At 44.1% G+C, this 14,262-nt stretch overlaps 1 protein-coding gene across 1 annotated transcript in view; it reads left to right on the forward strand.

Annotated features, from left to right (window-relative positions):
* Nucleotides 1-14,262, forward strand: part of SLC9A2 (solute carrier family 9 member A2) — a 91,286-nt gene that overhangs the window by 33,168 nt on the left and 43,856 nt on the right. Inside the window, exon 3 of the mRNA XM_019969840.2 lies at nucleotides 2,976-3,226. Within this exon, the coding sequence (XP_019825399.2) occupies nucleotides 2,976-3,226 (251 nt within the window). The remainder of the gene's footprint in view (nucleotides 1-2,975; nucleotides 3,227-14,262) is intronic.

Consider the following 14,262-nt stretch of genomic DNA (forward strand, 5'->3'; position numbering starts at 1 on the left):
GAAGTTTAGGGTGTTGCCAGTGAGTTAATCCTTAGGAATGAGCACCTGACTTCCTTTGGAGACATCATCGGTGTCTAGATGGGGTGGGGTGGGGAGATGAGATTGAAAGAGGAGAAGTCACAAGTTCTTTGCACAAGGAAGTTCTCATTCCTCAGAGAAAATGAGGTCAGCATTTGAGAGACAGCACCAACAACACAGGAAGCTTCGTCTCCAGATGCTGAATGCTTTGGGGGGTCACCTGCGATGCAGGAGGGCAGAGGGAAAGACGATTTGCAAGGACTGTTGGAGTCCAGAAAGGCCAGAGGGGAACAGCAGCTTCAGCTGAGCCATGGGAGACAGATAAAGTTTCCCCTGGTTTGCAGGCTGGGTTTCAGCCAAGAGAAGCCAGGGGCAGGGGTGCATAATTACACTGTGCTTTGTGGAGCAGTAATGAGACCCTGTTCGAGACTGCAGGTGTTATAATGCATTTTTAAAGAATGCATCAGGTGGGGACTTCCCTGGTGGTCCGGTGGTTACGATCCCACTCTTCCAATTCAGGGGCACAAGTTCGATACCTGGTTAGGGAACTAAGATCCCACATGCTGCCATGGTGCAGACAAAAATAGAAATGCATCAGACATATTCAGCCTTCTTCCCAGAGTCAGGCAGCCAACGATTTTAAATTGGAGAGTGGGGAATGGAACAATGCTCAGTCGTGTCCGATTCTTTGCAACCCCATGGGCTGTAGCCCACCAGGCCCCTCTGTCCATGGGATTCTCCAGAAAAGAATACTGGAGTGGGTTGCAGTTTCCTTCTCCAGCCAGTCTTCCTGACCCAGGGATTGAACTCAGGTCCGCAGCATTGCAGGCGGATTCTTTACCATCTGAGCCACCAGGGAAACCCGAGAAATGGAATAGCAGTATTTAAAGGAAGTGAGTCTTGTGGTGGCTCCAGGAAGCACTGCACAAATGAGTGATGCAGTTTGCTTGTGCAGGCTGGCAGCAGGGCAGAGGAAGCCATGGCGCCTGGGGACAGACCCCAGAGCCTGAGTGGCCCGGGGTGGGGGGGCTGTCCATGCAGAGCTGGCACCTGGGGAAGCTGTCCCTCACCCCGGGCAGCAGGTGACCGTCAGCTTCTGGCCTGGTTGTTTAGAAGCAATGGATAAATACAGCGCATCTCCGATCCACTCTCAGGAAGCAATCATGGTGTGTTGATGTGGATGAAATCTGATGTGTGGCAGGCTCTGGGTGATAGTAGGAAGCAGCAAGACTTGAAGCCAGTTCCTTCCTGGAAAAGGATAATCTTTCAGGATATTTAAGTCCTTGGGTTTGTAAGTTGCTTGTTTCTTCTCTTGTGTGCATGCTTGGCTGCTCAGTTGTATCTGACTCTTTGCAACACTATGAGCTATAGCCTGCCAGGCTCCTCTGTCCATGGGATTTCCCAGGCAAGAATACTGGGGTGGGTTGCCATTTCCTTCTCCAGGGAATCTTCCCAGATCAGGGATAGAATCTGTGTTTCCTGCATTGGCAGGTGGATTCTTTACCACTGAGCCACCAGGGAAATCCCTATGATGGCATAAGAAAGAGGAAAAGTTCCCTGAAACCTGTAAAGTGTAGGCTATAAAGGACCTTAAATGAGGAGGAAAAGAGTGAAATGGCTATTTGCTGGGATACACCCTGATTAGAAGAGTCTCTGCCTCATTCTCGTGGTTAAAATTGAAGAACTGACCCAGAGGTGGGATACCTGGATTCTGGTATCGCCTCTGGTATTTTGACTGCCTGTGGATAAGTGGGTTTAATTCTGAGTTTCTCAGAAACCCAGGGAAGGTGTCACATGGACTGTACCCTTAAGGTCTTTGCCCCCATGTCCCATCAGCTGACTTTCTTGGAGATTCTGGCTGCAGACATCACAACGAAAAGAAGCAGAGCATGTGCCCGTCTGTATGTCACTTGCTGGTTTTGTGGAAAAAAACAAACAAACAAACAAACAAATGTTCAGGAGTGAGGCATTGTTTCCAGTGCCGTGTGCTCAGTGATCCTTAGAAACATGTTTGAAAACAGGTGTGAATGCCTGTTATTTCGGAATACTTAATTAAACTATGTGAAAGACTGTAGATTTTTCAGAAACTGAGCACCAGTGTAGTCCCATCACTTCGGAAGGACAGATGTGTATGAAGTTACAGCACACACACACGCACATGCAGTGGTTGCTGCCTCTTTAAGAAAACCTGATCAGGTCTTGTGTTTCCTAAGAGGTATGTGGGTGGGCGGGGCAGGGAGGCAGGGACCAAGGGAGGACCTCAGTGACAGAGCGGGAGGATGTCTTCAGGGAAGAGACCACTATGGATGGGCAGACTGACCCCCCAAGGGGGCCTTGAAAGGTCACTGAATTCACAGCCGACACCCACAGGCTTTCTCTGTGACACAGTCCTCATCGGGCATTGGGAACACAAGCAGGGCGTGTTGAAGGGTGACCAAATCTTTTAAAATAATCTTTTAGGGTCTAAAAAATAATGTTTTAGGAGTAAGTCATATAAATAATTTTGAAGTCTCCTCTCTCTTACGTCTGAAAATAGATTTCCTGATGACACGCTTTCATCAACACTTTTTGTTTAAAGCTATTGAATGCCCGGGTTTCCCAGGTGGCTTGGTGATAAAGAATCCACCTGCCAAAGCAGGAAATGTGGGTTTGATCCCTGGGACAGGAATATTCCCTGGAGAAAGAAATGCCAACCCACTCCTGTATGCTTGCCTGGAGAATTCCATGGGCAGAGGAGCCTGGTGGGCTACAGTCTGTGGGGTCACAGAGTGGGATGTGACTTAGCAACTAAACACAACAATTAAATGTACTGTTAAAATGTGAGATAAAGAGATGCCCAGTCGCTCCCACTCATCGTCCACTTTGGAGCACAGAAGATACGCCCTTATTAGGAGGCAGGGGCTGCGTGGATGATGGGGAAGTTGGCAGGTCCTGACCTCCCTCTGCGTCTCCCACAGGTCCTGTACAACCTGTTCAAGTCTTTCTGCCAGATGAAGACCATTGAGACCGTTGACGTGTTTGCTGGCATCGCGAACTTCTTTGTCGTGGGGATCGGTGGGGTGCTGATCGGCATCTTCCTGGGCTTTATAGCGGCGTTTACCACGCGCTTCACACACAACATCCGCGTGATCGAGCCGCTCTTCGTCTTCCTGTACAGCTATTTGTCCTACATCACGGCCGAGATGTTCCATCTCTCAGGCATCATGGCGTAAGTATTTGACTCATGCACACGATGGCATTTCGTGGAATTCATGTGTTCTAAGCTATGTTTTACACGTTATGTAAAAAAAGTAGATGCTCTTGAATTCTTTTAAGAAAAAATTAAAAGTAGATTTTGCTTACTTTTTGCGTCAAAGAAATGAAAGTATGGGTCAGCCAGATTTGTACTAAAGTAATCTAGTGCTGACATGGAACAGTACTTACAAGTGACCTCTTGGGTCTCATGAAATATGACGAGAAAGTGTTGGGGCGGATGGTGAGGCACCAAGAATTTTCTGAGTCTGATGACCATTTAGTGTTGCCCAGGTCAGCTTACTCCAACAAGGTTGTTTTCCAAGCTGAGTCTGGAGTTCTGCAATTGCTTCTGTATATTCATTTGAACAACATTAGTAGTAGAAAACCTTCACTCTGTGTGATATATTCGATTTGAGGTTATAGCTTTACATCATTCAAAGCAAAACTCAATGAATAAGGCACACCATCCTGGCCTTTGAGCTGAAAGAAGTATGGTTATAAAGCAAAAGTGGATAGTTAGTTATCCACTATCCACTAGCTAGTGTGTCACTCACTAACTGATTCAGAAGGATGTTTCCAAAAAGCTCTACAAGTAGCTGAAGAATGGTTACATTTGGGTCCAATGTTAGCCTATTAGGAGGGTCACTTTGACAGAGTTTACTTGTTGGGCGTGGGTGTTTTGCAGCTTCCAAAAATAAACCTATTATATTATGGCCATAACTTGTAGAGGGCCAGTGAGAAATGCTTTGTAATAGAATGCCTTTAAAGGTTTTAATTTTGACGAATATTTATTTACAGCTTAATACATGCCAGGTTCTCTACTGGGGTCTGCTATCCATGTTTAGGGTTTGTGTTGTAAACGTGGGTCTAGTTCTTCTTGGAGTTTTCTTTTGCAGTCTGATTCCGGTGATGCTTTGAATATGGACTGTTTATTTTCTGCCCCTATCACCACTTTTGTAGCAGAAGCAGTGAGGTTCGTCTCTCTCCACAAGGAGAGTGGCACCCACTGTAATGAAAGCCATGCATTAGGAAGTCATGTGATGGTCTGTATCCCAGGGAACCTAAATAAAGCACCAAACTAATCCAGTCTGACCCAGTAACGAAAGGGGCAGCGTCTTCCTGGTGGCTATTCATGTCATTTGTATGACCTCCAGTGTCCTCACTGTTCTTTGACTCGTGTCATTGAAGGTGTCTGATCAGCTGGTGACAAGGTCTCTGCAAAGATGACAGGGCTGGGACTTTGCATCTAGTTTCCCAGCAGTGTCCTTGCAATGGTTGGTGAAAGAACCTTTAACGTGTATAACGTATATATATGAATAGAGCCTGACCCTTGTTGTTTAGTCACTCAGTCGTGTCTGACTCTATTCCAACCTCATGGACCATAACCCACCAGGCTCCCCTGTCCAGGGGATTCTCCAGGCAAGAATACTGCAGTGGGTTGCCATTTCCTTCTCCAGGGCATATTCCCAGCCCAGGGATCGAACCTGCATCTCCTGCAATGGCAGGTGGATTGCTTACCACTGAGATACCAGGGAAGCTCTCATTTTGACCCTGGGCATATGTAAAAGTTCTAGAACATCCACGGAGCTATCTAGATACACTTGTCAACTTTCCTGATGTTCAAAGCAGAAACTGGTATGGGAAGATCCTGAGTGTGAAGGGGACAGGTGAAGTGCTAACCGGGGTAGAGTCCTGGTACATCTCTGCTTAGCTGTGTCTGGGAGTTGGAGTCCACAGAACTCAGAAGGTTGGTGATGCCCCAGGTACCTGACCTTCTGCGAGGGTGGGATCAGCGCTGTACTTGCTCTGGGAACTAGGATCTTAGGGACAAATTAGGGCCACATCATGGTTCCCAAGTGTTCAGGAGAGTTTTCAATTCAGACATTAAGAGTTAGCTAGTTTCTTGTTTTCTAATTTTCTGGTACCTTCCTGCTCATTCTATGCTGGGATGAGTCATTGAAATAGGGAAGGTGCATACTCGTGTATGTCTGTGTATGTGTGTTTCAGAGTGCATTTCCACTGCTCTGGAGCTAAGGTTAATGAAAAGTTTCTAGTCTCTTAAACATGAACGTTCACATTGCCATAGCATGGGACCCTCGAGTACTGTAGCTTTATTGCTGGGGATGGAGAAGGGACTCACAGCATTGATTTTAGAAATTCGTGCCTTTGTTCATATGTTTTGAACTTTATGTTCAGAAAACTGCTCAGAGTTAATTCCCATTGTCCCTCTTACCCAAGGACACTAACAGATGCCTAATGTAATTCCTTAAATCAGATCCACAGGGATGTGAACTGAGCCGGGACTCTGTTCCCCCTTGTGAACATCACCCCTTTCTGGTCCTCACCTTGTACCTTTGTATTGCTTTGGGATCCAGCCAGTGGGATGCTGAAAACCCCCTGTCCTAAGGAGGGAATGCTTGGTTCCCATGGCAGCCAGCAGCCCGCAGGTCAATTACTGACTTCTTCTTGCTATGCTCTAAGAATTTCAGAAAATGTTCAAGTTCTCCTTTTGAGATGATGGCGGGCACCCAATATTCTTGTTTTGTTTTCATTGATTAATAATTCCTTAGTCTTTCTTCTTTAGAGGACATTTAAAATGCTTTTGGGCTTCCCTGGTGGCTTAGAAGGTAAAGAATCTGTCTGCAGTGCAGGAGACTTGGGTTCTGTCCCTGGGTGGGGGAGATCCAGTATGGCAACCCCCTCCAGTATTCTTGCCTGGAGAATCCCCATGGACAGAGGAGCCTGGCAGGTTACAGTCCATGGGGTCGCAGAGTCAGACATGACTAAGCGACTAAGCACAGCACACACAAAATATTTTTGATCTGTTGTTTCAGTGATTTTAGCAGCATTATTGCAAATAAAGTAGGAAATGTTAATGGCCACTTCCATCTTATGAATATTCATTGAATATCCTGAATATTCATTGGAAGGACTGATGCTGAAGCTGAAATGGCAACCTGATGAGAAGAGTTCACTCACTGAAAAAGACCCTGATGCTGGGAAAGACTGAGGTCAGGAGGAGAAGGGGACGACAGAGGATGAGATGGTTGGGTGGCATCACTGACTCAATGGACATGGTTTTGAACAAACTCCAGGAGATAGTGAAGGGCAGGGAACCCTGGTGGGCTGCAATCCATGTGGTTGCAAAGAGTCAGACATGACTTGCAACTGAACAACAACAAATCTTAGGAATGAGCAAACTGAGGCCCTGGTGGGCAAAATCCTTGGCTGTAGGGTGAGGCCTGGACCCCGCATCTACAGGTATCAGGCCCACCCAGGATGTGTCCAGTAAAATAAAAGTAAAAAATGAGCACCTCTCCATGCCATTTGTTTGTTTGCTTTTGGCTGTGCTGGATTTTCATTGCGGTGGGAGCTTAGTTGCCCATGGCAGGTGGGATCTTAATTCCCCAACAAAGGATCAAGCCTGCATCTCCTGCACTGGAAGGCAGATTCTTAACCACTAGACCACCAGGGAAATCCTCTCCATGACATTTTAAAATGAGACTTTAACAAGAATTTCCAGAGTGATAGGCTCAGGGATGAAGTCAAGTGTTGGGCTGATGTCCCTGGACTGTGGCAGTCACTGCTGGGGTGTGAAGGTCATGTTCCCTTTCCTTCCTGTTTTCCTTTGTACGAGACGGTGATTGTCATCTACTGAAAACTTGGAAAACAATAAGAAACTGTGCTTTTGCTTGCCATGTTGCAGCTTCTCTCCTGGTTCCTCTTGGTGATGGTTTGCCCACCATCTCTTCAGGATACAATTATCTGGGCCTTCTCTGATGGCTCAGGGTAAAGAATCTGCCTGCCAATGCAGGAGACACAGGTTCCATCCCTGGTCTGGGAAGATCCCCCAAGCCATGGTGCAGCTAAGCCCGTGCACCACAACTGTTGAGCCTGTGCTCTAGAGCCCGGGAGCCGCAACTACTGAAGGCTGTGTGTGCCTGGAGCTCCACAATGAAAGAAGCTGTCACAAGAGGCCTGCACACGGCTACTAGAGAGTAGCTCGTGCTCATCACAGCTAGAGAAAAGCCCACGCAGCAACAAAGACCCAGTGCAGTCAGAAAAAAATAATAAATAGATAAATATGCAAGGTAGACTCTCATTTCTAACATCATTAAGTCCAGATGAACAAAGAAACACTTGCTCTACAGAATATCAGCGATTATAAAGATCCAAAATGTAACCAGCAATGGCCTCTGGTATATAGGCTTATCTTGAAGTTTCCCAAAATACCTCACCCCTATGACCACTGCCCCAAAGAGCAGTCCCAGGGAAGGCCCTGGTGCACGTGGCATGGGCTGTGTCGTAAGAATGAGTAAGAACCCAGTTTTAACTTGAAGAGAAAATTCTTTAGACTTTGATGCTTGGAGTATTCATGAGCATGCTTTTGGAAGAGCCTCAGGGTCTAAAGGCTGCAGTTGCTGCAGATGAGGTGTCTCTTTTTCCAAGATCAGCACGGGGCATTTGTGACGGGAATTCCTCTGATGGGGGAGGTGGGGAGGGAGATGAAGTATTAAGAGGCTGTGAGCAAGGTTTTGTTTTGCTGGGTGAATCCCTGCCACACTGTAAACGCATTCGCAAAGACAGAGCATCCTGTTTACATCAATGCATTGAATCGAAGAAACCATTGAATCATGAAGAACCCACTGAATCTCAAAGAACAGTTGAGGGAAGGAGAGAGGGGACCATAACACAGGCTTCCATCTATGGCTCTGGGTCTCCTGCTCTGTTCACTGTGTCTTTGTACCTTATGTTGTCTCGGCAAATAAAAGCTTTATTTTGGGGGATGTTTTTGGTACCTTCAGTTATATCCTAGACTGATCCAAACAGACCTCGTTAAAATCTTAGGTTTTTTTTTTTTTTTTTGATATTGAGCTTCATGAGCTGTTTGTATATTTTGGAGATTGACCCTTTGTCAGTTGCTTCATTTGCAAATGTCTTCTCCCATTCTGCGGAGAAGGCAGTGGCACCCCACTCCAATACTCTTGCCTGGAAAATCCCATGGTCGGAGGGGCCTGGTGGGCTGCCATCTATGGGGTCGATAGGAGTCGGACATGACTGAGCGACTTCACTTTCACTTTTTGCTTTCACGCATTGGAGAAGGAAATGGCAACCCACTCTAGTGTTCTTGCCTGGAGAGTCCCGGGGATGGCGGAGTCAGGTGGGCTGCAGTCTCTGGGGTCGCACAGAGTCGGACACGACTGAAGTGACTTAGCAGTCTCCCATTCTGAGGGTTTTTTGTCTCATTTATGGTTTTCTTTGCTATGTGAAAACTTTTAAGTTTAATTAGGTCCAATTTGTTTATTTTTGTTTGTATTTTCATTACTCTAGGAGGTGGGTCAGAAAAAGATCTTGCAGTGATCTATGTCAGAGAGTGTTCTTCCTGTTTTTCCTCTAAGAATTTTATATTATCCAGTCTTACATTTAGATCTTTAATCCATTTTGAGTTTATTTTTGTGTATGGTATAAGGGAGTGTTCTAATTTCATTCTTTTACATGTAACTGTTCAGTTTTCCCAGCACCACTTATTGAAGAGGCTGTCTGTTCCACTGTGTATTCTTGCCCCTTTGTCATAGATTAGATGACTATACTCCGATTAAAAAAGGAATACATATGTAAGTATATAACTGAGTCAGTTTGCTATAACCAGAAACATTGTAAATCAACTTCAATTAAAAATATAAATTAAAAAAAAATCTTCTATTACCACCTCTATCACTGAATGGAGTGGAGGAGTGGGGGAGGGGAGGAAGACAGTAGAATGAGGCAGGAAATTCGTTAAATAATAGAGAAACCAATCATATCTCCCCTAATTTTCTGACCCTGTTCAATAAAAAAAGTGAAAAAGAAACAAACAAAACTGCATTATTATTTTTTAATGGTGACTCACCTACCTTTTGTTTTATTTTGTATAATTTTCCCTCACCTACATGGCAAAACTAGAAAATGCAGGGAGGAATTTTAAATTATAACCTGTTTTTTTCTAACTTTCCTGAGATGTGAAGGGCACACGTCACTGTATAAATGTAAGGTATAAAATGTGATGATTAGATAATAGGTGTGTATTGCAGAATGGTCACCACCATGAAATTAAGAGGCACATTCATCGCCTCACATAGTTCCCCATCCTGTGTGTGTGTCGTGAGGACTTCCAAGTGCACCATGCAGCACCATTAACTGCCCGAATGTACCATCCTGTGCAGGATGGCCCAGTCACCACACGGCCCCTTAGATCCCAGAAGTTCTTATCTTATAACTGGAAATGTGTAGCCTGTGATCCATTTTCCCCTTTCCCCTTGCACCCTCTCCAAACCTCTGGCAATCACCAGCTGACACTGTTTCTGTGACTTTGCTCTTTTTTTTTTTTTTTTTTTAAGATTCGAGATGTGAGTGAAATAATATTCTATTTTCCTAAAGTGTGTAAATTCACCCAAAATACTGTTTTTTGTTTTTAAAAAATGGCAAAAGGAGAAGGGAGCATCAGAGGATGATATAGTTAGATAGCATTGCTGATTCAGTGGCCATGAACTTGATCAAACACTTGGAGACAGGGGGATAGAGGAGCCTGGGGTGGTACCGTCCATGGGGTCGCAAAGAGTTGGACATGACTTAGCAACTGAGCAACAGAAACAGCAAAGTGTAAGTGATTTGGGAAATTATTTTCACTTGTTTTGATGGTTTAGACTTAATGAACTCATTCCAGCTGGCGAGCTCCAGCGTTTGCTTGGCTTTTTTTGGAGGAGGAAGAAAACTGGTGGGCTGTCACTGTTTTTTCCCTTGGGTGTTGTCCAGTACTATGGTCATCGGCCAAATGTGGCTTTTGAGCACTTAAAATGTAGTCATTCTAACTTGAGGTGGGCTCTAAGTATAAAATATACACCAGATTTTTAAGATTTAGTCGAAAGAGACTGTAGAGTATCTCATTAATGCTTTTTATATTGCTCATTTGCATGTTGAAATGAAAATGTGTTAGATCTGTTGGATTAAATAAATACATTATGAAAGTTGCCTTCACTGGTTTATTTTTATGTTTTTAACAGTGACCACTAGGAAATTGAAGATTACTTATGTTGCTTGTATCCCATCTCTGTTAGCTTTGTTGCATAGCATTCATTTATTTTTTTTTTTTTTTTGCGTTTAGAGATTTTATTACATATTCTTTTTAAAATGTATTTATTTATTTTAAATGGAAGATAATTACTTTACAATACTGTGATGGTTTTGGCCATACATCAGTATGAGTCAGTCATAGGCATATACGGGCTTCCTTGGTGGCTCAGCTGGTAAAGAATCTGCCTGCTATGTGGGAGACGTGGGTTTGATCCCTGGGTTGGGAAGATCCCCTGGAGAAGGGAACGGCTACCCACTCTAGTATTCTGACCTGGAGAACTCCATGGACTGTATAGTCCATGGGGTCACAAAGAGTCAGACACAACTAAGCGACTTTGACAAGGCATACGTGTGTCCCCCCATCTGCAGCACAGGAGACACAGAGGTACAGGGCAGACTTTTGGATTCAGTGGGAGGAGGAGAGGTGGGGTGATTTGAGAGAATGGCACTGGAACATATACATTACCAGTGTTAGCTTTGCTACTTGGATATTTAAAGATTTGTTGAAATGTGTTTTCTTCCCTTTGATAAAGTAAAAGAAAAAAAATGAGGGTGTGAAAAAAATGGGGAAAATAGAGCTGGTGTGCAATTTCTCCATCAATGGGAACAGTGTGGTTTATAAAGAACCTTTATTTCAGAACAGGGAGATCAGAAAGGAAGGGGAAGATCACTGAAGGGAGAGTGGAGGGGTCTTCTGAGGCAGCTTGAGATTATTAAGAAGTCAAATTTAAGCCACCATAAAAAATGAAAACTGCTGCCCCAAACCTGCATTTAGGGGTTTTGCTATGCTGTTGTTCAGTCGCTCAGTCATGTCCGACTCTTTCGACCTCATGGACTACAGCACACCAGGCTACCCCGTCCTTCGCTACTAGAGAAGAGAATGGCAGACCACCCTAGCATTCATGCCTCAAGAACCCCGTGAACGGTATGAGGAGGGGTTTTGATATAAAGACCTTCAACATCTGGCTCAGTGGTGGGATTCTCTCTGAGGAAAAGTTGTCATTCCTACAAGCATGGGCTTCCCAGGTAGCCCAGTGGTAAAGAATATACTTGCTAATGCAGAAGACATAATGAGACCCAGGTTTGATCCCTGGGTTGAAAAGATCCCCTGGAGGAGGGTAAGGCAACCTACCTCCTACCTCCAGTCTGGAAAATTCCATGGACAGAGGAGCCTGGGGGGCAATAGTCCATGGGGTTGCAAAAAAGTCAGACACAACTGAGCATGCACACACACACACCCACACACACACACACAAAATACAGGGATGAACAAAATCCTTGTAAAACAGATTCCCTATGTTTGGAGATGTCATATTTTTTATGAACTAAAATTGCAAACTTATCCGATATGTAATATTCAGAATAATACATTTTCTCACCCCATTTTCTTAGAGGTAAAACAACCCTTCAAGCACTATTTTAATCTCTCTTTTTGTCTGTGTTTGATCTGCAGACTAAGATCAATAGCAACTATATATTTTGGTCTGTATGGGAAATGCAGTCCGTGAAATTTCAATTATATGAGTCCTATGTGGTTCAATTACACAGTTTGTAATTAGGTGTTTTAAGGTATGTTAAGAATGCAAGAAATAGTATATGGGGTATTTATAGTAGTAGTTAAAAAACAGAAAACAAAAATTTAAAATAGCTGCCGTAATAAATGCTCCCAGAGAGCATTTTCTTTTGTGAACAATATTTTACAGATTTCTATTTAAGTCCAAATGAATAAAGCGATATAATTTGGGACCTTTCTCATCCAAGGTTTGTGGTGGCTTCTGAAGTGGGTCATTTTCAAGGAGTCTTATTCCAGGTAGACTCAAAAAAGATTTGATTTTGGTGGAGGCAAAAACAAAACAAAAAAACCTAAGTAAAATAAAGTACCCCATTGTTGCGGATGATCAGGGATCGATTTTTAAAGCTACTCAGTCTCTCCCCGTCTCCTAAGATGTTTTTGGAATCTTGTGTTTTAGTTGTGCTGAAGGAAAAATAATTTTAGTTTATATGAAACACAAACAGAAAAGTTAAATTTCTGAGGAAGAATCAGTACCATGTTATAGTCAATCCAGTAAATGCTGTATTTAAGCAGCTTGTGAAAACCCATTCATTACCTTCTCAGAATGACATTTACCTAAAAGACCGACTGTGGGTAATTTTTTGGTTATTCTTTAGGACCAATCCGCCACTGCTCTTCTCAGTGAGTGCAGCTAATCGAGAGAGTTTTAGGCTGGGTTTAGAATTCTTAGACAGGAAAATATCTAGTGTTTTCCTGGTAAATTTAAGTTTCATGAAACAGTAACAGTTTGTTGAATTAAGAACTCTTTCCCTGAGATCTATTGGATGGATATTTTCGCATAGTGAAAGGAAAGTTTGCCATAGTGAAAGAGTAGAGGACAGAGGAGCCTGGCGTGCTGCAGTCCATGGTGTCACCAACAGTCGGACATGACTGAATGACCTAACAATTTTCACACAACTGGATAATACTGATTGTGCCATCCCTTTGCTTTTCCAACTGTTTCTTGTCTTGTCTTTACCTGAAAATGATTATATTGCTTCAGGTCTATGCTTCATGGAAATTTTAGAAAATAACTTGATTTGTTGATCAAGTCATCACTGGATGGCTCTTGGTCTAGAGCTTAACAAATTTTTTTTTTTTTTCCGGCTGTGCTGAGTCTTCTTGCGTGGGCTTTCTCTAGTGCTGCGATCGGGAACGCCTCTCTAGTTGTGCACAAGCTTCTCGTTGCGGTGGCTTCTCTTGTTGCAGAGCACGGGCTCCAGGGCACACAGGCTTCAGTGGCTGGGATTCCCAGGCTCTAGAGCACATGCTCAGTAGTTGTGGTGCATGGGCTTAGTTGCCCCGAGGCATTTGGGATCTTCCCTGATCAGAGATCAAATCCGCATCTCCCGCATTAGCAGGTGAATTCTTTCCCACTGAGCCACGAGGGAAGCCCTAGAGCTTACAATTTAAAGTTGCATTTTCCTCTTTCAAACTCTCGAGTCTGAGACTTGCTATAAGTCTATGTAGGCCAAGGTGCAAAACAAGGTTATAGTCAGAAATGTAAATATGATATAATTGCTGAGAAATAATTCCCATTTCTGTTTTCAGAAAACTCATAGTGAAACGCAGTGTACAGGGACCACTCACTTCACACTTTTGACTATGACAGGTTTGAACACATGATTAAAGTCACATTTTCATTCCTTTCACGAGAGCGTTAGAGCAGGGAATTCAGCTATGGGTGCAGATCCAGCTTCCAAAACCAGTTGTTGTTTACTTGCTAAGTCATGTCTGACTCTTTGAAAGCCCACGGACCTCAGCCTACCAGGCTCCTTTATTCATGGGATTTCCCAGGCAAGAATACTGGAGTGGGTTGCCATTTTCTCCTCCACGGATCTTCCCGACCCAGGGATCAAACCTGTGTCTCCTGCATTGGCAGGCAGATTCTTTACTGCTGAGCCATCAAAGAAACTCTGTAAGCAGAAGCCCAGCTGAAACAATAGAAGGAGGCTCTGGGTTAGTAAAGTGAAAGTGTTAGTTACTAAGTCTTGTCTGACTCTTTGCGACCCTATGGACTGTAGCCCACCAGGCTCCTCTGTCCATGAAATTCTCCAGGCAAGAATACTGGAGTGGGTTGTCGTTCCCTACTCCAGGGGATCTTCCCTGACCCAGGGATTCAACCTGGGTCTCTCGCACATGCAGAGAGATTTTTTACCTTTTGAGCTATCAGGCAAACTCCAAATCAAACCAGATTCCACCATAAAGGGGGAATGTATTGGCTCATATAAATAAATTCTTGTAGGTCTGGCCTTCGTGTGATGGTAACAGGACTCCAGGTCACCTGGCCACCTGGACCTTCTTTCTCTTTCAGTTTTGTCTTTCTCCGTGTGATGACTACCTTCTCA

Source organism: Bos indicus, chromosome 11 (genome assembly GCF_029378745.1).
Source record: "Bos indicus isolate NIAB-ARS_2022 breed Sahiwal x Tharparkar chromosome 11, NIAB-ARS_B.indTharparkar_mat_pri_1.0, whole genome shotgun sequence".
Classification (NCBI taxonomy): Eukaryota; Metazoa; Chordata; class Mammalia; order Artiodactyla; family Bovidae; genus Bos; species Bos indicus.